General features: G+C 41.2%; 1 protein-coding gene across 1 annotated transcript in view; it reads left to right on the plus strand.

Moving 5' to 3' along the window:
• FASN (fatty acid synthase) overlaps positions 1-26,939 on the plus strand; it is a 47,583-nt gene that overhangs the window by 6,687 nt on the left and 13,957 nt on the right. The window contains exons 3-31 of the mRNA XM_080560277.1: positions 325-477; positions 1,814-1,987; positions 2,720-2,920; positions 3,363-3,485; positions 4,132-4,247; positions 4,500-4,634; positions 7,416-7,875; positions 8,229-8,416; positions 9,700-9,889; positions 11,053-11,147; positions 11,539-11,673; positions 11,967-12,170; positions 15,243-15,358; positions 15,831-16,006; positions 16,356-16,547; positions 16,825-16,905; positions 17,000-17,185; positions 17,502-17,681; positions 17,908-18,111; positions 19,440-19,750; positions 19,901-20,290; positions 22,158-22,322; positions 22,538-22,656; positions 22,763-22,917; positions 23,262-23,465; positions 24,450-24,600; positions 25,135-25,313; positions 25,875-25,994; positions 26,143-26,265. Of these exons, the coding sequence (XP_080416403.1) occupies positions 325-477; positions 1,814-1,987; positions 2,720-2,920; positions 3,363-3,485; positions 4,132-4,247; positions 4,500-4,634; positions 7,416-7,875; positions 8,229-8,416; positions 9,700-9,889; positions 11,053-11,147; positions 11,539-11,673; positions 11,967-12,170; positions 15,243-15,358; positions 15,831-16,006; positions 16,356-16,547; positions 16,825-16,905; positions 17,000-17,185; positions 17,502-17,681; positions 17,908-18,111; positions 19,440-19,750; positions 19,901-20,290; positions 22,158-22,322; positions 22,538-22,656; positions 22,763-22,917; positions 23,262-23,465; positions 24,450-24,600; positions 25,135-25,313; positions 25,875-25,994; positions 26,143-26,265 (5,226 nt within the window). The remainder of the gene's footprint in view (positions 1-324; positions 478-1,813; positions 1,988-2,719; positions 2,921-3,362; positions 3,486-4,131; positions 4,248-4,499; positions 4,635-7,415; positions 7,876-8,228; positions 8,417-9,699; positions 9,890-11,052; positions 11,148-11,538; positions 11,674-11,966; positions 12,171-15,242; positions 15,359-15,830; positions 16,007-16,355; positions 16,548-16,824; positions 16,906-16,999; positions 17,186-17,501; positions 17,682-17,907; positions 18,112-19,439; positions 19,751-19,900; positions 20,291-22,157; positions 22,323-22,537; positions 22,657-22,762; positions 22,918-23,261; positions 23,466-24,449; positions 24,601-25,134; positions 25,314-25,874; positions 25,995-26,142; positions 26,266-26,939) is intronic.

Below are 26,939 nucleotides of genomic sequence, written 5' to 3' on the forward strand. Positions count from 1 at the left end.
AAAAGTAGTTTTTGTTTTTCTTCTGACTGGAACCAACAATTCAGAGTCTGTGTGCTTGGCACAACTTTCCAAAGCACAAATGCTGTCATATCCAGGACAGTCTTAAAAATCATAATTGTTTTTGTTAATGCGGTGTTTTAATTTCCAAATAAGATTTGGAGAGATGAGTGGATAGGTATTCGTGTAGCGCTCTGGATGCTGCAAGGGAAAAATAAGATTTCACTTGTAATCGAGAATCAGCTGTGATCATTCTGTACTTTGTCTCATCTAGTAGCTGCTTCAAAACTGATGTAATCTGTGATGCGGTGATTTTTTTCTTCTCAGGAATGTATGGGCTGCCCAAGAGAAATGGAAAGCTCAAGGACATAAGCAAGTTTGATGCCTCCTTTTTTGGGGTCCACCCCAAACAAGCTCATACAATGGATCCTCAGCTTCGCTTGCTGTTGGAAGTTTCTTATGAAGCTATTTTGGATGGAGGTAAGCAGGTGAATGACTGAAAAGGGAGAATCGTGGTTCAATCGTGGTTCACAGTTGCTTTTGTGCAGCACGTGTAGACATGCACCTGTGTGACGAGATCACTAACAAGAAAGGTCACAGTAGAGAGGAGACCGAAGAACTGGTATGAGGGTTAGAGAAAATTGCTTTATTCTGGAACTTGAACTGGGAAATCTACACTGACTGCCAGAAAGTCTCTACTGGTCTGATACAGTGGAACCGGTACTACAGAAGCATTTAAACAGTCAACAGTACTAGAGCTTTTGTATGTTGGTGTCCCTACACTACTGCTCTACTGTAAAGTTCCATAATAGATTCCTTTGTTAAAGGCACAGGGGATAATTGTAGTGCAAAGGGAAGATGACTCCATGAGAATTCTCATCCATGGTCTGAAAGAATGACGGATGACCTGCTGTATTCCTGTCTATTGGCAAGATCCAAGGAAAGCTTGTGACATTAGAGCTGCTACCATAGGGAGTTTGCCCAGGGAGTGTGCTTTCAGAAATGGGAGCCTCCTTTCTCCATCACTGCCAGTGTCAAGCGCTTTTTAGGTACTTGCCCACAGAGCCAAAAAATTGATTCTTCATATTAATGAGTTTCATGTCTGAACATAAGGAGGACATGGAAAAAGTTGTAACCAGCTCGCTAGTTCTGACAAATTAGCACTTGCTGAGCCTCAGTCTTAAGGCTTGAATATGAATAGTCTGCTTGTCTCCAGGACTCCTGCAGCACAGAGAAGAAACAGTACATTGTTACAAGTTGAGCTTGCCATGCAGTTTTTTGGAGGAGAGTTGTTTCTTGTTCCAGCTCATTGGCTTTTGTGCCAAATAACTTTTTCTTTTCTTCCTCGTACTCCAGATCTAGGCTTTGCACGAGGACAGATATTCAAGTGCTCATCTGACATTCCATGTGCTGCACTTTTCTCCCTTTGTCTGCTTCTTTTCTCTGCACTGGAAATCTGCTGTTAGCTTATCTGATCAGCATTTATATCTTTAATGGTTGTATGCTTCTACACAAGACTCTATCAATGCCCATCTAACTCAAAAAGCTGTCTTAGGGCGCGATGTGTTCTGGCCAAAAGCCAGTACCAAAGTTCTGATGGACTCTGTTGTAATAAACAGGTTGAATAAACAGGAGCTCTGCAGAAGGCCTGTGATTGAAACAGGTAGAAAAGTAACTATGTGGGCTGCAGGTCTGCCAGAAATGGACAGTAATAAATTGTATTTCGTGAACTGGTACCGTCAGTACCTGATACCTTACCAGTTTTCCCCTCATAATGAGTTTGTTTGCTGTAATCTGCCTTCCAATATCCCCATAGGCATTAATCCAGCTACCCTCCGTGGCACAGACACGGGTGTATGGATTGGTGCAAGTGGGTCAGAAGCTGGTGAAGCCTTTAGCCAAGATCCAGAACAGCTTTTGGGATACAGTATGATTGGCTGCCAGCGTGCTATGTTTGCCAACAGGATTTCTTACTTCTATGATTTTAAAGGTAAGTGTCCTCAGACTTGTCAGTTCTGATCACTAATTGCGATTTCAGCATGGTTGTACCATGGTTGCTCTGGAGAGGTGGGATGGATATGAGGTATAGACTCTTCGGGGATGAGAAAGTAGAATGCAGCTGTTGTAAAGAGGCATGTGAGAAGCAAAAACTGTGTTGTAACTCTGTGTTAAGACTCATTACAAGGCTTTGTACTTCATTTGTTGAAAATGGGCATAGCTGGCATTCATACGAAAGATAATGATGCCAGGAGAAAAACTAACGGGAACAGGTAACTCAGAGAAGTAGGAGTGGTACGGGACTGGTATGATTAAAGGCATGATGGGAATTGCCTTGAAGAGCAGTAGACAGCAGGGATCATGGTAAGGGTAGCACCAGGAAGTGGGAGAGATTTCATTGTTGAAAATGGGGAGATGTTAGCTGGTTGTGATGCTACAATGTCTTTTTTTGATGGAGATGGAGGTGAAATTTTAAAATGTACCCTTAAAGCTAAACTGTTGGCATTTTTTTTCCTCCTTTCTCATCCCCTGTTACTGGCAAGCAGGCAGAGATGGTGATTCTTGTCTCCCAGTGTATCAGGATTGCCTGTAATGTTCTGAAGCAACTGTTAGTATTTTTTAAATGCATTTTGTGGTAACCATCCTATAGTCTTTGGAGAGTAACTCAAGAAAAATTAACAGTAAAAAAGTGTTTGTTTTTTTTTTTCCCTTTCTGTTCCCGAAGGCCCAAGCTTAAGTATTGACACAGCCTGCTCCTCCAGTCTCATGGCCCTAGAAAATGCTTATAAGGCAATTCGTAATGGACGGTGCAGTGCAGCCGTGGTAGGAGGGGTCAACCTTCTGCTGAAGCCCAACACTTCTGTGCAGTTCATGAAGCTGGGTATGCTTAGTCCTGATGGTGCCTGCAAAGTTTTTGATGCTTCAGGTAAGGCATTAGCATGAAAAATCGTCTTGTTGTACGAGATGAACTTACTGCTGAATCTGTGACGTGATGCTCTGGTAACAGTGGACATAGTTGGTCTTGTCCTTGTTCTTAGGTGCACTGCTTGGGACATACCCCGGACTTTATTTGTGTTGCACAGCTCCATTAGACCTAGAAAATTACCTGTGGAAAATAAATTGTATGGTTCGTTTCTGTGCCAGTGGGGAAAGGAAATAACTGTCTCTTGATGTAAACTTTCTTTCATCATTTGTGATGAGCAGTGAGCCTTTCTAGGACATTCTTTTTTAAACAAATGTACATATTGTACTCCAAAGCAATCTGTTTTAAGCAATAGCTCAGGAATGAGATAACCTTAGCGTGTGGTGCTTTTGCTACTTTATTCAAAGCAGAACAGATTAATGACTTGTTCTGTCTCTATTCTCAGGAGATGGGTATTGTCGCTCTGAAGCTGTTGTTGTCGTTCTTTTGACCAAGAAATCCATGGCTAAACGCATCTATGCTACAATAGTTAATGCTGGGAGTAACACTGATGGCTTTAAAGAGCAAGGTAGGCCTTGAGCTTCTGAAAAGTGAGATACCTGCAGAACAGTTCATTCTAGAGTCTTTGTTATCAGAGAAGGATTATTGCAGGGTTCCTGTTCTTTAGGTGTGTGAGGGTTTTTCATAGTGCTTTTCTTTTTTTTTTTTTTTCCTTTTTCAACTTTGGTAACACAATGTTCAGGCCCCTGTTTTGTAAAGGAATGAAAGGAGACAAGTGGTGATTGTTATTATAGAGAGTATCAGGAGTGTCCTGTTGCTAGTTTAGCCTTCCTTGGGATATGTCTGGAGTAACTTTTGCACAGATAGTAGAAATGTACATGTTGTTACTGGAAGGCTCTTTTCCTGCTCCTGTCCCATTTTTCCCACTCATGGAGATGCTGAGTTTTATATGTTCTGCTTGATCTAAACATACAGTGTTAACCAGTATCTTCCCACAGTACTCTAATCATCAGTTTAGTTCCATTTCTGGTTCCTCTGCTCTTCTTTCTAAGAGCCTGAGAGGCTTACTCTGTTCGGTGCAAAGGACATAAGTATAAACCCTGAAAAGATATCTTTCTTTTTGAGCTGGTAGCCCCAATCAGCTGAAAGGGTGCTCAAAGCAGAACAGGAAGCATTTATTGAGAGAGAGGAATTGATGGCAATTCTGATTCTAGGTGTGACATTCCCATCTGGAGACATGCAGCGGCAGTTGGTCAGTTCTCTGCACAGAGAATGTGGTATCAAGCCTGGAGACATTGAGTATGTTGAAACTCATGGGACAGGCACCAAGGTCAGTATGACCTCTTTGGTTTTGGGGTGTTTTCTTCCCTTGCACCACTTGCCACGCTTTCGCATCAAATTATTCTTTGTTCTTTCAAAATAAAGGTAAAGGAATTGTATTTCTGTCTTCTACCAGTTTCTGGAATATATACTGCTTCACTACTTTTGGATTTTACCCAAATGTCTTAACCTTTCAGATTTTTCTTTTGTGGTGTGTTTTGGAAGTATTGGCTATTAGCCATTCTGATTATTTTCCTTCTAGGTTGGAGATCCACAGGAAGTAAATGGCCTTGCAGATCTCTTCTGCCAATGTGAGAGAGAGCCGTTGTTGATTGGCTCAACCAAGTCAAACATGGGTCATCCAGAGCCTGCTTCTGGACTTGCTGCATTAGCCAAGGTAACACATGGCTTGTGAGGGGAAAAAGCATGGGGAGTGAGGGAGGGACTAGTATTGGCTGTGTTTGTTGGTTTGTTTTAAAGAAAATTTGCACTGATCCAGAATAAAATCTATGCCAGTATTGATAAGTCAGGTGATTCTTTATTACCTACTACTTGTTTCGCCTGCAAATACTTTTAAAAACTCAGGTGGCTATTCTACAAGCTGTACATGAGTGCCTAGGTGACCCTCTGCCATGTGTACTCACAAGTGCATGCAAGCCCAAACATTATAATTCACACATACCGCTCAATTCTACAGGAACATAACTCTGCTCAGAATAAGGGGTTTGAGGTCACCTTACTGATTATTCTTACACTGGAACTTCTAACAGAATGCTGTAGGTCATTTGGGTTCAGGGGAGATACAAATAAAGAGGTATTGGAGTAGTTTGAATGACCAAAGGTAAGAAGCAGTTTCCATACCAGAACAGTAGCTGATCCTTTGAGTTGTTTGTCAAGGATGTGTTTTCTCTTCTCAGTCTGTCTTGTGTTGGTGAGAGGCCAGGTGATTTATTTGGGATGAGGCTACCTGCTTAAATAACTGGTTGTCTTAGCAACCAGCCTACTAATTACTGCTGTAGGCAATCATCTCCCAGCTCTGGCTGCTAAACTGCTTAGCAAAGAGCTAGCTATTGTTCATGCTTGGTTGTAAGCCTATTACTGACAGCCTTACAGACATGCAAACTGAATTCAAGTATACTATCACTGCTACGATTTTAGGCTCTTTAAAATAATTATTATGATCTGAGTATGTACAGCTTTCTATGAATAGCCTTGTCCGCAAATAAAGCGTGGAAACTGCAGTATCTGTCTCTCTGTAGAGGAGAGTTTAACTTTTTTTTTTTAGAACCTCTATCACCCAGACTGACACCTTTTTCAATAGAAGGAATGATGACTTGGTTCATTAAAACGAACCTCTCCATCCTTAATGTGTTGTTTGTTATGAGCAATTTGCTTAGTACAGTTCTTCTGTGAGGACTGAACTGTCAGGGGAGGATCAAAGCTTTGAGGTAACTGTTTCCCTGTTTGTGTTTCTTAGAGAATGCAGAATTGCAAAAATAGGGACCACAGTTTCTTTTTGAAGAATTCTGTGACATCATATTTTCTCACTTTTCCATCACTTTTTTCACTTAACTTTGTATCAGAATTTACAGCTGTAGGCAAGAGCCCGTAGCACCTTTGACATGTGTTAGGATGTGTTTTTGTTGTGCTTCTGTTAAGTTGTATTAGGTCTTGTTCCTAGATCTGGCATGTTTGAGAGCACCTGAAGCTTTGTCTGGTTTGGTATTGGAAGTTCTGTCTCTGTTCTTGGTTCTTTGAAAGTTGGGCAGCAATTGACATTTTAATATTTGGAATTTTAATAAGAATGACAGATCTTGCATTCTTGAGGCCCAACGAGAAACTACACTGAGCCCATCCTTTTCAGAGACAGTAACTTTTTCAGGAAGTATGCAGTTTCTGTTAACATTTTATTTTGGCATTCCATAAAATGCTTTTACATATGAGATGTCAGTTATGAAAGTAGATCTTGGAAGTATCTGACTTAAGACTCAAAGAAAATGTTTATTATGGAAAAAAGAATAAGAAAGAAAACTAGGGTTTGCCAAGGCCGCTTTACTTGAGTTCTGGTAAGGGAGGGAGAACTCATCTGCACTTTGCTGTACAGCAATTAGGCTGAGTAGTTGAAAAGACAAATTTCTTGTTGGCTGTGCTGTACACTCACTGTACTGCATTCTCAAACTTGTGAAGAAGCCATGGAAGGCTTAGAGGACAAATATGTATGTTTTATAAAGCAACAGCAAGTTCAAAGTAAATAGTATTGTAGGTGTAGGATAGTGTTCATGAAAAGTCTTTTGTCACCGTGGCTTTATAATATGCTAACTGGAGATGAAATTGTACATTTATGGTTGTTTTCCCAGATAGTTTGCCATGTCTGATGGTCAGCATGGAAGAACTGTTCCCCAACCACGATCTGTTTATCTGACAATTTTGTGGTGATGAAGGAATTGCCAAACACACAGGACATGCAGTATCTGCTACTGACCTTGTGGTCTTTGGTTTGCTGGACTTGTGCCACAAATGATTATGGCCTTGGTGTCATGGGCTGGTTGTAGTGTTGTTATTGAAAAAGATAGTTCTTGCTTTTTATTATAAGTCTTGTGCTGTTTTCTGTGCTTCCCTTTGGCTCTGCCAGTTCTGATCCATCTGCTGCTTTTTCGGGTCAAGACATCAAATGGATGGAAAGCAGCATGAAAACCCTTTCACCAGTGCTTCAGTGTGTCTCTTTTGTGGTAAAGGCAGAAATGGGAGCATTTATTGTAATAAAGAATAGTATGTGTGGCCATCTGAATGGGGAAAGATGGAGTGTGATGAAGGAAGAGCTGAAAGAGGAGAAAAAAGATGTGGTATCTTTAGTAGCCAAGTTGCTTTTCCAGCAAGATTGCATGGCTTTACAGTTAGAAAGGGTCTGGAAGCTAAACTTAAAACTACCACCCTTAACCTTAACCACTGACTTTCTACATGGACTTAAAACTTGCCTAGGTGAAGTAGGTACTGCCTCTACCACATTGATAATGTTAGTCTGTGAAGGGTCCCTTTATACAAAAATAAGAGGAGCTGCTTTTGTGTATGCTTACATAGCAATTTATAGTAATAAAAATAAATAAAACAAAAGATAGTTTTTTTTTTAAAATAAAAATAAGAAAATATGGAGCACATAATACTATGTTCTTTCTTCCAGGTCGTTCTTTCTCTGGAACATGGGCTGTGGGCCCCAAATCTTCATTTCAGTGACCCACATCCAGATATTCCTGCTTTACACAATGGCTCCTTAAAGGTGGTTTGTGAACCAACACCAATAAAAGGTGGCTTAGTCAGCATCAATTCTTTTGGCTTTGGAGGTGCTAATGTTCATGTCATTCTGAAGCCAAATGAGAAGAAACATCAGCCTCCAGAGACTTGTAACTTGCCAAGACTGGTTCAAGTTTGTGGCAGAACTCAGGAAGCTGTAGAAATACTAATTCAAGAGAGCAAAAAACATAGAGGATGCAGTCCATTTTTACGCCTGCTCGGTGATATCTCTGCAATTCCTGTATCCCTCATGCCCTACAGGGGCTACACCCTAGTTGGCACTGAGAGTGACATCGAAGAGGTTCAGCAAGTTCAAGCGTCTGGTAGACCACTCTGGTACATCTGTTCAGGTAGGTCCACAGCAGTGTCCAGACTTCTGCATTCTTCTATAGAAATGAACCTTGAATAGTTGGATCTTGTGCACTAATGTTTTTTCCACTCTCCAAAATGAGGAACTGTCATGCAGACCCATGGTATGTGTAGGAGAATCATGTTTCCTGTGTTTTATCTAATCCTTCCAATTTATCTATCTTTTGATGACAGCAAAGTCCAGAGAACAAAAAAGCAGTGCCTAATTTAGAGGGTGTTAGGTATGTGCAATGATTTGTCCTTAGATAGGATTCTTTCACTTCCAAAGCAAGCATGTGATGTCCACTCCTATTACAGAGCATTGCAAAAGCACGTTTTCTTGCTTATCTTGCAGGCATGGGAACCCAGTGGAAAGGTATGGGCCTGAGTCTTATGAAATTGGATGTGTTTCGCCAGTCTATAATGCGCTCAGATGAGGCTTTGAAGAACACAGGACTGAAGGTCTCAGACCTGCTTCTGCAAGCAGATGACAATACTTTTGATGAGACTGTCAATGCATTTGTTGGAGTAGCTGCTGTTCAGGTTAGTTGCAGTTAGATAGATTTCAGTTAGTTTTGGGCCCAGCCCTTTGCAAGATGCTTTCAGGAATGTTGATCTAAACTGATCTGTGTGTGTGTGTATGTGTGTGTGTAATGTTCGGTAGTTTCTCTAAGATACTAAGGAACATATGAAGTTTTATATAAATGTTTCTGCCAAGAATCAAAGTTCTATAGAATGCCTTCTAAAATCTGTTCTGAAAAAGAACAAAATGATGTTAAATGAAGTCTCTAATTCTGGAAGAGTATCAAAGCAGGATTTGTTGTCTATTAGAGAAAACTAGAAACAGTTTTTAAAGTGATCTGGAAAGCTGGACTTGGCTCTTGCTTTATACAGACGCTCTTAGAATCATAGAATCATAGATTGGCTTGGGTTGGAAGCGATCCTAAAGATAATCTAGTTCCAACCCCCTTGCTGTAGGCAGGGATGCCACCCACTAGATCAGGTTGGCCAAGGCCACACCCAACCTGGCCTTGAATACCTCCACAGATGGGGCATCCACAGCTTCTCTGGGCAACCTATTCCAGTGCCTCACTACCCTTACCGTGAAGAATTTCTTTGTAATGTCTAATCTAAATCTATCCTCTTTTAGTTTAAGACCATTCCCCCTTGTCCTATCATTATCTACCTGCGTAGAGTCCCTCTCCATCCTTTTCATAAGATCCCTTTGAGTATTGAAAGGCCGCAACAAGGTCTCCCTGGAGCCTTCCCTTCTCCAGGCTCAGCATCCCCAGCTCTCTCAGCCTTTCCTCGTAGGAGAGGTGCTCCAGCCCTCTGATCATTTTTGTAGCCCTTCTAGGGACTTGCTTTAACAGGTCCACATCTTTATTGTGCTCGATGCACAAAGATGCAGTACTCCAGGTGAGGCCTCATGAGGGCAGAGTAGAGGGGGACAATCACCTGCTGATTATGCCTCTTTTGATACAGCCCAAGGCACAGCTGGCCTTCTAGGCTGCAAGCACACACTGCTGGCTCATGTCAAGCTCTTGGTAACCTCCTGTTTTTGGAGATAACTTCCTAGTATAAAGGTGCATAGTGGAGAGAGAGGCGCAAACGATACTGGAGACACGATGATTCTTGACATGCTTTGAAATGAGGTTGAAGCTGCTGTTATGTTAAAAAAAAAAAAAAAAAAAAACAGGGCAAGGGCAAGAAGAAAGTCTGTACAAAAAAGTAATCTTGAAATGCACTCAGCGCTGTTGTGTGCCTTTGAGTCCTTACACCTGCTTACTCTGGCATGGAATCATTAATTCTGCTTTTCCTTGCAGATTGCCCAAATTGATGTGCTGAAGGCTGCAGGTCTGCAACCTGATGGGATTTTGGGCCACTCAGTGGGAGAAGTAGCTTGTGGCTATGCAGATAATTCCTTAAGTCATGAAGAAGCCATTCTTGCTGCTTATTGGCGGGGGCGATGTGTTAAAGAGGCCAAATTGCCACCAGGAGGAATGGCTGCTGTTGGTAGGTATCCGCTTAGCAAAAGAGTGATATAAGAAAGTGCATCTGATCTCTGCTGTATGGCATCAACATAAAACTGGGCTCTGAAATGCGTTTGTGATAGCAATCAGTTCCGTAAAAGTTTGGCTACTGTTGTCTCTTCTTCTGATGAAGAACAGGTTATAAAATATTGAAGTTGATACAATGGTAGTAATTTCTGACCTGTAATACAGAAGAGTTTTGGTCATTGTTCCAAAACTTAAGTGGAAATAGAGAGATTTATTGACAGGTAACAAATGACAGAGTCCCAGTAATCACCTTGAAAAGAGATGTGAAAAACATAAGGCACTGTGTTTTTTCTCTTTACTCTTTTTAAAAAACAGTATTTCTGAAGTATGCAAGAATGAGACATGAAGTCACTGTTATGTAGTGGGCAGCTGGCTAGCAAAACTTAGTGCCACTAGCACATGCTTGTGCCTACTAGTACTTAGGAAGGAGCTTTCTCCCGGTCCAGCACCGCTCAGAGTTTCTGTCAATTTCAAGTTTTGTTCAAAACTGGGTGAAGTTTTGAGCTTTGAACCCAGCAGTTTGTCTTCAGTGGCTTCGTGGTAATTTATATGTTTAAAAATAACATGACTGTTGATAGCATGATTGTTTTTCTGTTTCTTATGATTGGACACAGTGGTTGATTAAAAATGGTGAAACGCTTCAGAGAAAAGCTGTTGCAGGTCTAATGCAATGAGTTTGATGACTGGGTCTCGTATTATAAACCTACACTCCTTATTTTAACCAATGCTATAAAGTACTATCTACCTAATTGAGCATTTTTCTGCTTGATATTAAATACGTGACACCTTATCACAGAACTTAGCTTAGAGTGATGCATATAATGTTTTTCATAATCTGATTTTGAGTTTAAGCTTTTACTGTGACTTGTATCCACATAATATGTGCTCAATATCACAGTGACAAATGAAGTATTAAAGCCGTGAGATAAACTTCCATTGATTTTGCAGAATCACTTTTGGGCAGAGGGGGGATGTCTGTGATCTTTCTAAGAATCTGTTACAGTTTTGCAAAATGCTGAATTAAGTGCAGTGATTGCATGCTTAAATGGGGAGGATTGCCTCCCATCACGAGGCTTACTTCTCCAAAACACGTGTTGTCCTGAACTCTTCCTCCTGCAGGTCTGACATGGGAGGAATGTAAGCAGCGCTGTCCTCCAAATGTGGTACCAGCCTGCCACAACTCTGAAGATACTGTCACTGTTTCGGGGCCTCTGGTAAGGAAAGAACTGACATGGAGCATGCCAGATCTGTGACTGGAACCTGTGAAGTTCTAGTTTGAAGAAAATGTGAAGCTAAGCTGCTTGAAAAGAAAAGCACCCCTCCTGGTGGGAGGGGACATGGTGTTCTTTATGAGTTCAAACACTCAAAAGTTCTCTCAGAGGAACTGTAAGCTAGTAATGACAGATTTCTTATGCTGAATACTCTTATAGCCATGGGTATAATGAGTGATGAATGATAATACTGAGAATGACAATAACCTCATAACAGATATAGCTCCCCTTAAGTGGCAAGTGATAAAGGGCATGGGGGGAGTACAGTGCTTCAAACACTTCCCAAATATGTTGGGAGCTGTTAGTTTTAGTTCTCTTTTATTCCTCTTCTCAGGACTCTCTGAATGAGTTTGTAGCCAAACTGAAAAAGGATGGTGTGTTCGCAAAGGAGGTGCGCAGTGCCGGAGTTGCATTTCATTCCTATTATATGGCATCTATTGCACCAGCGCTGCTAAGTGCTCTGAAAAAGGTAACGTTACTGAGTTATGGTGTGCATGAGTTGTGATGGGGCACCTGGATTTGAGCATCAGTGATATTAAGCTAAGAGGGTTCCATCCTTTAAGAGGGGAAGTCTCTTAAAGACCATGTAGACATCTGTAAGGTTTGAAGTCCTATCACATTAAGCAGAAGGATGACCTCAGCAATCAAGATAAGGAAAATGTCCCACAAAAAAGGGGGCAAGGGCTTCTTGCTTTTGCCTGTCTTGCTGTCATCTATGACCTGTAACTCTTCCTCCTGTCCCTCTTCCTTGTCTTTCTGCAGGTCATTCCACACCCTAAACCTCGTTCAGCACGGTGGATCAGTACATCTATCCCTGAATCTCAGTGGCAAAGTGATCTGGCTAGGAATTCCTCTGCAGAATATTATGTGAACAACCTAGTGAGTCCCGTGCTGTTCCATGAAGGCCTGAAGCATATTCCAGAGAATGCTGTTGTAGTGGAGATTGCTCCACATGCTCTTTTACAGGTACTTTATTTGATTATGTCAGTGTGGTAGTATATCTCAAAGTGTTCCTGCAGGAAGGAAATGGAATGTCTGAAGATTAGAGAATAGTGCTTTTTTTTTTTTTCTTCTTGTTTTTTCCCTCCCATTCTGAGAATACTATCTTGCTCGAGTACTTTCAATTCTCTCCCAGTTTTAAGAAATTTTGGTTTTGTTTTAAATAAATAAATAAAAATCCCAACATACTACAACTTCCCTAGCCATGCATTCATGTTGTGGCCTTTACTCATTGTCTTGCTTTTCAGATAGCCGATAGGTAGCTCTCCAAACTGCAGTGAGTAAGAAAATTGTTTGGACCTAATAGGGCACGTGTGTATAAAACAGGGCAGGGAGGAGAAATTCAAGACTAACAGGGCTTTTCTGTGGAAAATCTGGTATCGCCATCTGTACTTTCATGTTCTTGTATTGGAAAGTGGTAGTTGGTAGTGGTGTTTCTTTCTCCCCTATTCTCCTTTACAGTTTTTAAAAGCTAGTTCAGTCGATACTGTTCTCTCTCACTTCATTTGCGGACTTGGATAATCAAACTTACATAAGCCGTAGAAATTCAAGGAGAAAAGAAAACACAATGCCACACTAACATGACTGGCTAAAGTAATACAATATGCAGTGTTGCATCTCTTACAGATATTAAGTATGTCTACATCATGTTAATTTTTCAAAGAAGTAAGATCTGAGTTATTACTCTCAAAAATACATTTATACTAATATTAAGATGCATGCTTTTAGGTATTCTCCATTATTTTGTGGGGCTTTGAATTATGTGGTGTCCATTCCTCCTATCCTTTCTCCTCACCCTCAATGTGAGCTGAAAATAGACAGCACTTCAAATGGAACTTATAAAAAATAGAATGTCCAAGCATTAACCATCTTTAATGAATGGGATTTGAGGAGGTTTTCCCCCCAGCCTCTGCTGGGTAACTTTGTCCTGTGTGGTCAAAGTAAAAAGCCAGACTGTGCCTTTGGATTCCTGAAGTGTAGTCTCTCCTTTGTGTTCCCCTACCTTCCAGGGAATTTGAGTATCATTATACTGAAGCAAAACGTGTTGCTTCACATATCTACGTTATTTGAGAGGATGCTAATGAGGTGATTATAGGTAAATGCAATTTTGTATGGCATCAAATGCTTTCATCAGCTTCCCAAAAAAGACTTGGATATCTATAATACCAGGCGTACACAAAATGTCTTCTATCATCTATTTCAGAACACTACTAAAAATGTTTTCTATTTCTAAGATACAGCTAGATGTGTATTTTGACCTTCCTGGGAGTTAGATGAAAATTGAATCCTTTTTCCTTACTCTTTGAGAAGCCTAACCCGAGGAGTGGGTTACAACTCAGGAAACTGCATTTAGTTGCCTTGTATAGGTTTATGTAGTGACTTAATAAGCGTGCTGTGAAGCCTGCTGTTTAAGAGTACAGTTGATACCTTTTTTCCCCCCCTTTGTACCCTTTTGAAGTTGTAGAATCATAGAATGGTTTGGGTTGGAAGGAGCCTAAAAGATCATCTAGTTTCACTCCCCACTGCCGTGGGCAGGGACACCTTCCGCAAGACCAGGTTGCTCAAAGTCCCATCCAACCTAGCCTTGGACACTTACAGAAAGCAGGTATCTGCAACTTCTCTGGACAGTGTGTTCCAGTGCCTCACCACCGTCATAGTGAAGAGTATCTTCCTCCTCCTATCTATTCTAAACCTACCCTCTTTTAGTTTAAAGCCATTACCCCATGTTCTATCACTATGCTCCGTAATAGAGTCCCTCCCCAAATATGATGTGAAAGAAAGCATAGTTCTTAACCAGACCAAGTATTCCCTTCTCAGTGATACCTAGATACTAAAATTTTTAAGTAGAGTTGAGGAAAATACCATTCACAGTATGGTTATGGTAATAGTAGTTCTTGTAGGTTTCGCAGGGTAAAAATTGCAAGTAGCTATTTTAGGAACTTTAGGACGTTTCTTTGGAATGGTAGTGCAATAGTACCAGTAAGCATTGTCCTTCGAGGCTAAGTAGTCTGAGACCACAGGAGCTTTTTGTTTTCATAAACTTTTTTCACCCCCCACAATTATCAGATCATTATTCCCTTTTTCCCATCCCATAAGAACTGGTCATTGTGAATTAGCCCCTTAGCAGAGAATGCAGTACATGAGGTACACTAGGTTGTGCTTGTCTCACAAGATCAATTCTGTAGTCTTGTGCTTGTCCCGTAAGTCTCAAGAGCTGGTCCTTTTTATTTGCTCCATGGCACGCAAAATGAGACAAATCTTAAGAAGATCCATTTGTGAATCGAGTTTTATACTTGTACAGTGCTTCTGAGTTCCAATCCAGTATATATTTTTTATGTATATTAGTTTTATTTGTGCTTTGAAAGTGCGACTTGAAGGGAGAATCAGAGCAGAACTGTATAGACATGTATTTTTCTCTAAAAAGATTTTTTACTTAATATTAAAATCACTGCACCGTTTTGGAATCTAATGCAAGTGACTAATGATTTCATCAGCTGGGTTTGAGATTGTTGTTTTTCTCTTCCTTCTTCCTTCTCCCACTTAAAGACTGTAGACCAAATTAAAGAACAGATCAAATTTGGATCAGATGTTCAAGGCTGGGTTTTTGATTTAATAGCAGTTGTTTGGAAAATGCTCTAGGAAGCTACAGACTGAAAAAGGCTGATCCTGGGAGCAAGAGCTTAAGGAGGGGTGGTGCACAAGTGGGAGGCTCAAGGGGGTGATCTTGCAGTTCTTGAAGTGTAGCTGTTGATTTCACAGGGCAATTTGCCTGGGAAAGGGAGATGTGTGATTTGACAGAATTTCATGAATATTACATATATTCTTCCTTACAAGACATGCAGCTTCCTGGGTGGCTGGAAGGGTATTGTGCTCTGCTGCTTCTAGCCTGTTAAAATGTGCACGTTCTAGCACCTGGCACAGGTGCAGAAGCAGTTTTGACAAAACAGTTTCTTTGTAGTGTGTGGAAGGGAGGGAAAATCAGAGGCAAAATAGTTAGTAATACTTTCCACCAGTGATTTCTGAACTCTACTTGACCAGGCTATCTTGAGGAGAAGTTTGAAACCATCATGCACTATTCTACCTTTGATGAAGAAGGACCAGAAGAATAACTTGGAGTTCTTCCTAACACAGACTGGAAAGATTCATTTAACTGGGTAAGGAGACTAAGGGATCAAGGGTGAGTGGGGTATCAGTTAGGAGAGAATTCAAGCCTCTTCTCTAGCATGCGTGTCTTCACCATGATTGAAATACTCCTTCAACAAAATTGGGAAAAATGGGATTTACACGTATGCTTTACATATTTTTTTTGCTCACTTAGGAAACATTTCCGCAGGTTAGAGATTGCTTGGGCTGGGGAGGTGCTTTTCAAAGAGAAGGAATCCATTTCCAGAGGCCTAGGAACCTGGAGCTGGCTCACAGAAAGTAAACTTTGCATCTCATAGACTGTTAGAATTAACATATTTGGCTACAGTACATGTTCATGGAACCCCTGGAGAAGTCTCAGACATGGATCCCAGGAACAGTTACTATATGACCTTTAAGTATTATGGTCAATTTTCTTTTTTTTTCTTTTTTTCTTTTTTTCTTTTTTCCCTCCAATTGTCTTGATCCTTTTTGTCTTCCTAGCATAAATGTTCTTGGAAACAACTTGTTCCCATCTGTGGAATACCCTGTCCCTGTGGGAACACCCCTTATTTCTCCATATATCAAATGGGACCACAGCCAGGACTGGGATGTTCCAAAAGCTGAAGACTTCCCATCAGGTTCCAAAGGCTCTGCATCTGCTTCAGTCTACAATATTGGTATGTTTGTCAGTTGGTTTTGTTTGTTTTCCTACTTTACCTCTGCATTTTTTATAAAACTAGGAAAAGGATACTCAAAGGACAGCATCCTTGAAGTCATCTTCTGAAGCTTCATATATTTTTATTTATTCGTTTTCAGAGAGACTGGATCTACTTCTGAAATGAGGTTAAAGAATATGAACAGAGGAGGAAATTGTCTTGATTCAGACTGACAGCAGTCGTAAGATTGGCATGTTGCCAATCGGGATTGCTGGGGAAAACACTAGATCCTCTTAAAGAAATTTAGGGCAAAAGATCTCTTTATTTGTGAGTTTATATTATTTTTATTCTGCTCTTTATTCTTTCACAGATGTGAGTCCTGACTCTCCTGACCATTACCTGGTTGGTCATTGCATTGATGGCAGAATCCTGTACCCAGCAACTGGGTACCTTGTGCTGGCTTGGCGATCTCTGGCACGGTCTCTTGGCATGGCCATGGAGCAAACAGCCGTTATGTTTGAAGAAGTTATAATTCATCAGGCAACTATCCTTCCCAAAAAGGGTAAGTGAGTGGTATTGTCACAACTGCAACAATTAAAGGAGCGTAAGGAAAAAAATGCAAAGGAAAAGTGAAGAGGAACTGGGGGGGGGGGGGGGGGGAGGGGGCAGGTAGAAGGATTGGGAGTGCAACATGACTGTATGAAATTACTCATTGTTCAGTCAAGTAACACATACAGTCACCTTTACTCCATGTTGTGTGGAGTGAGTCTGGAAATGATGCTGGAGAATGGAGGCAGTAAATGACCTTGCAGCCCTGTCTTCCTCAATGTTTCTTGCAGGATCAGTGCAGTTGGAAGTTCGAATCATGCCTGCTTCCCACTGCTTTGAAGTGTCAGGGAATGGGAATTTGGCTGTGAGTGGTAAGTGAATGAAGTGTGTGTGCATGCCCTGGCCTACTCAAATCCATTATGCATAAACACTGATGATTCTTATTCTTGCCACTGTGCCCATCAGGGAAGATTAGCCTCCTAGAAAACGATGCTCTGAAGAACTTTCATAACCAGCTAGCTGCCTTTCAGACTCATTTAGACACAAGCTCAAAGTCTGGCCTCTTGAAGGAAGACGTTTACCAAGAGCTGCATCTTCGTGGATATAATTATGGACCAACTTTCCAGGGTGTTCTGGAATGCAACGGTGAAGGTGAATTTACTTTCTATAGAAGAATGATGAACATAGTTACTGTAATGATGAATATTTGATCTTTTAGTTCAATTTGTATTAATGGTCCACTTGACTATGCTTTGTGGAGTAATTATACTTTTTAGTGTGGTAACAGAGAACAACTAAGTGTTCTAACAGGGCACTGGGAAAGCTGTTATCTCCAGTGCAGAACTGATTACTGGAGTTTACAGGGGAAGCTGGGTGCATACAACAGACTTTGTAGTTAAGTAACGACTTCGCACATCTGCTGAATGACACAATTACAGTGAGGTTTCCACTCTCTCTTCTTCTGCAGCAAGTGCAGGGAAAGTTCTGTGGAATGGAAACTGGGTGACCTTCCTTGACACCTTGCTACACATGATAGTCTTAGCTGAGACTGGGCGCAGTCTACGCTTACCTACCAGGATTCGCTCAGTGTATATTGACCCAGTGCTGCATCCAGAGCATGTGTGCCAATACCAGGACAATGTAGAAGGTAATGTCTTTTGTGCTTGGGCTTTTACAAGTTCCTTTGAGTGCTGTGTGTGTGAATGTTTGACTTTCTTAGAAGTAGGATGGACTTCAGGGGCCGTCTTACTCTCCAAGTTATTCTACAGCTCCCTTTGTAACGGTCTGATATAGCACTCACTGTTCATCTGGTCACCTTGAAGAAAATGCTTATAGAGTTTGATGCAAGCTTATGTTTGTTTCTTGTCTTTCAGCTTTAGATGTTGTTGTTGACCACTGTCTTAACAGCCTCAAAGCAGGAGGTGTTCAGATTAATGGTCTTCATGCTTCTGTGGCACCACGACGACAACAGGAACGAATCCCTCCCACCCTGGAAAAATTCTGCTTTGTTCCCTATAATGAGAGTAACTGTTTGTCTTCCAGTGCCCAGCTTCATGCCTATCTGGAGCACTGCAAAGGTAGGTAGAGTGGGGTTGGTTCGTTTTCACACTAGGGGAATCTTCCAGCTTGCCAGAACTGAAAGAAACTGTTCATACTACTTCAATCCTTAGAGCAATTAAGAAATTAAGTTTTGGTCTCTGTACAAGACTTCAGCAGGAGTCCTATGTCTGTACACTTGTTAGAAGCTAAAAACTACTTTTGCCTGAGGTACCTCTAGAATGCAAGTAGGAGTAAAGCCAGCAGGCGGGGGCATCTACACTTCTTTAACGGGCAATGTGTCAAATAGCACAACCTTTCCTGTAAGCAGAGAGGCAGAAATCAGCTGCTTCTTGGAGAAATCCAGTCTGCTTACTTCAAAAACTGATAAGAAAGCCTACTTCATTGAGTCTTTGGCTTTCTTAGTTTGCTTTGTTTTGTTTTTCCTCTGAACTGCCAAGATGGGGAAGGTGACATGTCTGTTCCCATTTATTAGTGGGCACAAGAGCTTATCCAAGGAGGAAAAGTGTTTTAGTGAGATATGCTAAAGAAAATTTACGTTTGCCACAAGAATAGAATAAAAGCAGCTTAGACTGTTGTGAAACCAGTAGCCTAGTTTAATGCTCTCTGGCTGGGGAGACATCATCTGTGCCCAGCTCCTTGCCTTCTTGTCTCTCTATCAAAGGAGGCAGGGAGGAATTGAGTGGAGGTTTTCTTTATTTTGGGTTTGTGGGTTGTTTTTTGAAGTCTTTGCTATGCCTTGAGATGTCATTTTTGGTATTCTATGTTGGTATAGTGACTTCATGCTCATCCTTTGATTAGACAATAAGTTTTAAAGATTTTATTTCCTTTTTTTTTTTTTTTTGTCAGTATATCTTCCTATCCAGATACTGTCGCCAAAGTTTTTATCTGTAGTGGGATTTTTTTTTTGTTAGCACTGTTGCTGATCTCAGTCAAAATCAGCTATTTCCCATTCAGTTGTAAAGCAAAGACTTCTACTCACTTTTGTATTTGTGGAAAAATACAACTTTCCACCTCGACTCTCTAAAGCTCTTGTCAATCACAGATTTTCTGTTAGTTGCCCTCTTTTAGTTGGAGCCTTACCCTGGGTAGTCTTGGTGGTTCAGATTGTCTTGGCACAAACCTTACTTGTTTTGAGGCTGCAGCTACTGTATAATCTGTAATTATGGGAAAGCACAGAATAATGCACTATGTCTTTGTGGCTAGGCTGATGATACAAGACTATGACTTGATCAGTGGTGATCACCTGGTATAGCAAATGGGGGAGGGGACATTCTCTTCAGAAAGAGGATAAGAAAAATCTTTGGAAAATCTGACTCCTCCTTTTGTTTCTTCTTCTACTCCATAGGTCTGATCAAGAACTTACAGGCTAAAGTGGCTGTGCATGGTGTCAAATTAGTCATCCACGGCCTAGAAACTACAGGAGCTGCTGCAGGGTCTTCACCCATGCAGAAGGGCCTTCAGCATATCCTTGCTGAAATCTGCCGTCTGGAACTGAATGGAAACCTACATTCTGAGCTGGAACAGATCGTGACTCAAGAGAAAATGCACTTCCAGGATGACCCTCTTCTCAGTGGCTTGCTAGATTCTTCGGAGTTGAAGACTTGCCTGGATGTGGCATTGGAGAACATGACCAGTCACAGGATGAAGATAGTGGAGGTTAGCTGGAAGCCTGGGATGGAATCGTAGCTCGCGTTTCCATGCCTCCCAGTAACCTGATCACATACTTCTATTATTGCAGTTACAATTCTGAATATCATTCGTTTTTCAGCTTGGTTTTCCATTTCCAATTCCTTTCTTTTCTAACAGGCTCTTGCAGGAAATGGACATCTGTTCTCTCGTGTCAAGAGTATTCTGAATACTCAGCCCTTATTGCAGCTGGACTACATTGCCACTGATTGCACCCTTGAAGCTCTTTCAGCTAATGAAACAGAGCTACAGGATGCTGGAATTTCCTTTAGCCAGTGGGATCCGTCTAACCCTCCTTCTGGAAACCTGGCCAATGCTGACCTGGTGGTATACAACTGTTCAACAAATGTTCTAGGGAACACCACTAAAATTGTCTCTAATTTGGCAGCTGCAGTGAAAGAAGGAGGGTTTGTTTTGCTACACACCCTTCTTCAAGGAGAAACTCTTGGAGAAATTGTCAGCTTCCTTACAAGCCCAGATCTACAGCAGAAGCACAGCTTCCTGTCTCAGGTAAACATCCTGGAAGGACAAATGTTTTCTCTGTGGTTAGTCTGAAGTCTGCTGCTTGCATACTTCCTTGTGATGAATGTTGAGTAGATGCTGCTTTCCACTGAGGCTCTCTGTAAGAATATATTTAAGGAATACTACTTCAGAAGAAAAGAGTTGTCAATTGCCACAGATTAGATTGGAAGAGTAAACAGCAAATTCAATCAGGAATGCCTTTCTTAATGCATTAAAAAATAGTCATTGTCACGCATATATCTATATAATCTCTAGGAACACACTGGCCAGGACAACTCAGTTATAGCTAAAATAACATGATGCGTTGTTGGGTTAGAGGATACAGCTTTTTCACTGTAGGATCCTAAAAGGCTTCAGTGTCAGAATATCATTCCTCCAGCTCTAATATCAAAAGGAGGTGAGACTTTACATAATAGTTAAGCACGCGCTTGCAGCCCAGAAGGCCAACTATGTCCTGGGCTGCATTAAAAAAGGGGTGGCCAGCAGGGAGAGGGAGGTGGTTGTCCCCTTCTACTCTGCTCTTGTGAGACCCCACCTGGAATACTGTGTGCAGGCCTGGGGCCCCCAGCACACGAAGAATGCGGAGCTCTTGGAATGAGTCCAGAGGAGGGCCACTAAGATGATCAGAGGGCTGGAGCAGCTCTCCTCTGAAGAAAGGTTGAGGGAAGCTTGTTTAGCTTGGAGAAGAGAAGGCTCCAGGGAGACCTCATTGCAGCCTTCCAGTACTTGAAGGGAGCATATAAACAGGAGGGGGAACTGCCCAGTGCTTCTGTCTATCTAGAACATTATGCAAGGCCTCTTGTCCCTCAGGGGAGTCAACAGCACTTCCCAGTTTAGTATCATCAGTAAACTTGCTGAGGATGCATTCAACCATTCAACTCCTGGATCCAAATTGCTGATGAAAATGCTGAACAGAACTGGCCCCGGAATCGAACCCTGGGGAACACCGCTGTTGACCAGCGGCCAGCCAGATGTAGCCCCACTCACTACAATACGGAGGCAAGAATGGGTCTTAGGGTTCTTACAATGTCCCTGTCCAGAAAACTTCCCATAGTCCTTGATATCACATATCACACTGTCAAAATGTCCTGCTGTTTTATATAGCCTGTAGTCGTCTTTATTTCATTAAAATTGTAGAGCTTCAGTGTTCCTGCATGTGTCACGCATGCGTTTTCGTTCTCTTGTTTTTCTGAAGTGTTGTTTCAATATAATTTAAGCATATAGGTGCTCCTTCCCTGCTACAAGTTTGTTGCTTCCAGGCTTCTCCCTCCCCTCTCACAGGATTGAAGAATTTAGGTGATTTGTGGGTTTTTTTGTGCTTCCTCTGTCCCACTTTTTCTATTGCAGATAGGGCTTACACAACCTAGATTAGTAATATATAAACTCAGTGTTTTCCCTTTCTGTTATTTTCTCTGCTGGGATTTGTACATTCTTTTTGTCCCTGAAGATCTGTCTTTCTTAGACTGCTGAAATTAAATTTTAGGCACATTCAAATCCTATATGGGATTTTCCAGCATGGTTAGTGCTCTGCTTTTTGCATATCTCATAGTGTAGTAAGACAAATTGCCTAACCAGGGCTTTGAGATACTTGTACTACTGCATTCAGAAGGTATTTTAGGGAAGAAGGAATAGTCTAGACATGGATAAAATACTGCCATGTTACACAAATATGTATTTGTACTGAGACAGTACAGAGCTAACACCAAAATTTCCAGCAAAAGCAAGAAAATGGTGGACAGGGCCTATTGTTCCCAGTGAGGCAGTCTTCAGGGAGACTCAGCAAGGTGGTTTGTAGTTTTAATTGATTCAAAAGAAACATCACAAACTTTAATTGTTGTTGTATGTGATTTGACAGGCACAATGGGAAGGCGTATTCAGCAAGGCCTCACTGAATCTAATTGCAATGAAGAGATCTTTCTTTGGCTCAGTTATTTTCCTGTGTCGCCGGCAATCCCCTGCCAAAACACCCATTTTTCTCCCAATAGATGAGACCCATTATAAGTGGGTTGAATCCTTAAAGGTGAGAATTCCTGTGTTTTGGATATTTGGCTTTCCAAATCATTACACTTTCTTAATGAGATATTTAGCAGTATTGGGGTTGCGGGGGGAGAAAAAGAGTATGTATTTGTTCAATTGCTTTTCTTAAAGTACAACTTATTCATCTCTGCCTTAAGGATACAAGAGGTGTTTTCTTTCTGAGGTTCCTGGCAAAACAGTCTGGGGTTTGTCTTGTAGGAGATCTTGGCCGACCAATCGGAGCAGCCTGTGTGGTTGACTGCCACCAGTTGTGGGAACTCAGGAATTTTGGGCATGGTGAACTGTCTCCGCCTGGAAGCAGAAGGTCACAGAATCAGGTACAAAAGCATGCCCTTGAGTCACAGTTGGAGAAAAGATGTTTTTGTCTTAGGTTCTTTTCAGTCTTATACCAAAACAAACATAATGACAACTCTTCGCTTCTAGGTGTGTGTTCGTTTCCAACTTGAACCCTTCATCGGCTGTCCCATCCATTAGTCTTTCTTCTCTGGAGATGCAGGAGATTGTTCAGAGAGATCTGGTGATGAATGTATATCGCGATGGAAAGTGGGGCTCCTTCAGGCATCTCCCATTGCAGCAAGGTAACTGCTTTGAGGCTTAAGGATCACTTGCAGGGCTTAAAAGAATAGAATATGAATGGACTTTCATAGACTATGAGTAGCTATTGTTCCCACATTTTTATTATTATTTAATAAGTGGATAATTTGGAATTCTTCCGTTCCAGCTCAGACTGAATAGTAGCATGCTCTGGTACCAGGAAGAGGGATAAGGTATTTAGGGTATGGGCAGAATTGCAGGGTAAGTAAGAGCTTTGTGTGGAGGGCAAATAGAGGAGAAGGCAGCAATTACGCATGGAGTTTACTCACTCTGGAAAGTGTGTCCCCGTGTTAATGTGTATAAAGTTAATCTGTTCTTCCTTCTGCAGGACAACCTCAGGAGTTGACAGAATATGCCTACGTCAATGCGTTGACTCGTGGAGATCTCTCATCCCTTCATTGGATTGTTTCCCCACTTCAGCACTTCTACACAACTAATCCAGATGTTCTGCTCTGTAAAGTCTATTATGCATCTCTTAATTTCCGGGACATTATGCTGGCCACAGGAAAGCTTTCTCCAGATGCTATCCCTGGTAAGCTAAAATTACACTAAAAGAAAAATTATTCATATATTACTATGATATAATTTATTCACATAACTTCATTAATTTTATTTATGCAATGGATAAAGTATGTATCAGCTTTTGTTTAGCAAGAAAGTACACTTTTGAAAAGGAAGTATAGCCATACTTCAGGACTATGCACCTAAAACTTGCAAGTTCTACTTCCACTTATAGCCCCATTTTTCACACGGCAGAATTGTTAAAATGCTGTGAAGGAAACATTATTAGCCCCATTGCATAGATACCAAGCATGAGGTGAAATGTTGGAGGTTTCAGAGATGGGCAAGGTACATACCAAGGTGAGAATGTTGAAGTTTCATGCTGCCATGCTACTGGACATGTTTTGCTTTTAGGGGAGAATAACGCAAGGTGAAGTATCTGCTGTCTATGAAATGTAGATTATCATCTAGCTTGGTAAGGAGTTAAGGATTAATGTCTGTGAAATGGTTTTGAAGCTTCATTTAAACAAAGTAAAAAGTATGTTTGGAGACTTTGACTATGAGTGACTTTGACTAGGGCTGTGTTTTCCTTCGTGACTGAGATTAGTCTCTTCCTAAAGTGTGTGTTCACAGATACAAAGGTTTAGCAGTAAACCTGTTTTCTCTGTGATCACCCTTTCTAGTTTATGTATCATTCTTTTTTAAAGAGCAAAAAAAGTGTCATTGAAACAGGATGTTTCAGTGAAACTTCTCAGGTGCAAGCCGGAAACTAAAGCAATACGATCAAGGACAGAGAGTAAAATTTAATGAGACCAAGTCGTTTTCTGCTATTCTTGCTCTTAAGAATGAGAGATTAACTGCGGTGGCTTATGTACTGTGTACATAGTAGACAAATCTTAGCATTTTTTCTGTCTCTAGGGTTCCAGCTTTCAAGGACTACTATTTCAGTAAATTCTCTACCAAAAGATTTTAGAAGAGAAGTTTTCCTTTGTAAAAGATGTTTACCTTCTTTCAGGTAACTGGGCTTCACAGCAGTGCATGCTAGGCATGGAGTTCTCAGGACGGGACCTGGCTGGAAGAAGGGTGATGGGATTGCTGCCAGCAAAAGGGCTGGCTACAGTGGTAGACTGTGAGAAGAGGTTTCTATGGGAAGTCCCTAAAAACTGGTAGGTCATCTTCTGTTTTCTGTTTCATGTACGTGGGTAAGATTTGCCTTGCTGCCTGATGCTGATGACAACCCTGATCTGACTAGAGGACTGCATAATGGATAGATTCTACTCTGGGAAATGATAATAGAGCTATAGTCTCCCGAGCAGGGTTTGGCTCAGTCATCTGATTCACTGCAGGAGCTGAGCACTGTGGGTTTTTTGTTTGTTTGTTTTTGTTTTGTTTTTCTACAGTGGCTTGTACTAGTTTTTCATCTCTTTCTTGGGCTTTTAGCTCCTTGTGTTTTGGTATATGCAAAGATTTTTAGTGTGGATTATGTTACTGGTGAGTTACTGAAATACTTCCGTAGAAGAATAAAGCCCTTAGCTGTGCTTGGCCACTGTGGTAATCTGTTGTATTGTTGAGAACCATTTATACTCTTTGGTCTATCTTGGCAGTTTAACCTTCCCATTGCTGAAAAGCAAACTTCAGCAGGAGAATCTGGGAGGTTTCCAAGGGTAAAGATCTCTTCTCCCCTTCACTTTGCTTCCTAGGACTCTGGAAGAAGCAGCTTCGGTGCCTGTGGTTTATGCCACTGCTTATTATGCCTTGGTGGTTCGAGGTGGTATGAAGAAGGGTGAGAGTGTCCTTATTCACTCTGGCTCAGGAGGTGTGGGCCAAGCAGCCATTGCCATTGCCCTGAGCATGGGCTGCCGTGTCTTTACTACTGTAGGTGGGTACCAAGAATCCAGTTTTATTAAATGTATCTGTGTGTGTGTGTGTATATATGCCTACATTTTTTTTGTTATATGCATACACACGTGTATATAAAAAATATATTTACGTACATATTTTTTCCCCCAAGCATGATCTACTGCTACCTTGACCTAGTTTCTAGTCTGAGGAAGGGATACACAGTGAATACAGCTACTGACTATGTGCTAGAAATTTTCACAGCACTGAAAATTTATCTACCTTCTGTATATTATGTAATTCAGAAGTATGGGAGAACAAAACTGCTTCATTTTAAATTCAGTGATGTGATCAAAGAGTGTCTATCCTTTGTAAGGCTTCATCTGTTTCTGGTCATTTCTGTGTCCCATAAATGACTAGCCTCTGTCCTAACATTTGACACCTTGAGAGCCTGAGAGCTTTGAAGCAACTGCTTGGTGGCTGCTTAGACTGCACATCTTTTCTTGAGACCTCAAAGATGAAAATGGATTGTTTTCATCACTAAAGAATTAACATAAAAGTACTAACATCATTCAGTCATCTACTTCTTTTGTACTTCTAGGCTCTGCTGAGAAACGCCAATATCTCCAAGCAAGGTTCCCACAGCTGGATGCCAATAGCTTTGCCAGCTCCCGAAATACTACCTTTGAGCAACATATATTACGAGTTACCAATGGAAAAGGTGTGAACTCAAAAATATTTTTCCTTCTTTAGTTAGCTGTGCCACGTTACATAGCTGCACTTTCTGAAGACGAAAGGGATCACTGTAAAACAGGGGTAGGCTCTCCACAGACTTGAGTTTATTAAAGTTGCTTCTTCTTTCATTGCAGGTGTCAACCTTGTGCTGAATTCCTTGGCAGAAGAAAAGCTCCAAGCCAGTTTGCGTTGTCTTGCTCAACATGGGCGCTTTTTGGAAATAGGCAAATTTGATCTATCTAACAACAGTCAGCTTGGTAAGATGAGGCATCAGGAAATACCTTTTGTTATGTTTAAGCAAGCATGACAGCACAACCTACTTAGTATCGTAATGCAGGCTAATCTTCAAATTTAGAAAAAGCTTTTTAGCTGAAACATTTGTTTCATAAATAGGAATTTTGCTTTGGCTTTACAAGCCATGTGTTAAATGCGTCATTGCAAAATTTGCATTGCTTCTATCACTAACAATTTCTCTAGCCTTTTCCATGAATACCTTCTTGTTCAGCATTTTTCAAGAAGGCTGCATAAAACGTGCAAAATAAGTGAGTGATCTTTCCTGAAGTCTTTCTTTATAATCAATGTAGGATGTGTTGCCCACAAAGTGTTTGGCTTGGAAGGTAGTAAGAAGCAGCTTTTGCTTCACATGACACTGTTTACCACTGTCGATTAGCTTTTAGATTTCTTAGATCTGTTAGACAATATTTATAAACTTTTTGGGATGAAACGTGTCTCTTTGTAGTAGATTAGTGCACTGTAAAAGTAGCAAATCATAGCATCACAGAACCATAGAATGGTTTGGGTTGGAAGGGACCTTAAAGATCATCTAGTTCCAACCACCCTGTTACGGGCAGGGGCACCTTCCACTAGATGAGGTTGTCAAAGCCCTATCCAACCTAGCCATGAGCACTTCAGGGATGGGGCATCCACAGCT

The sequence above is a fragment of the Anser brachyrhynchus genome (genome assembly GCF_964034855.1).
Source record: "Anser brachyrhynchus genome assembly, chromosome: 18".
NCBI lineage: Eukaryota > Metazoa > Chordata > Aves > Anseriformes > Anatidae > Anser > Anser brachyrhynchus.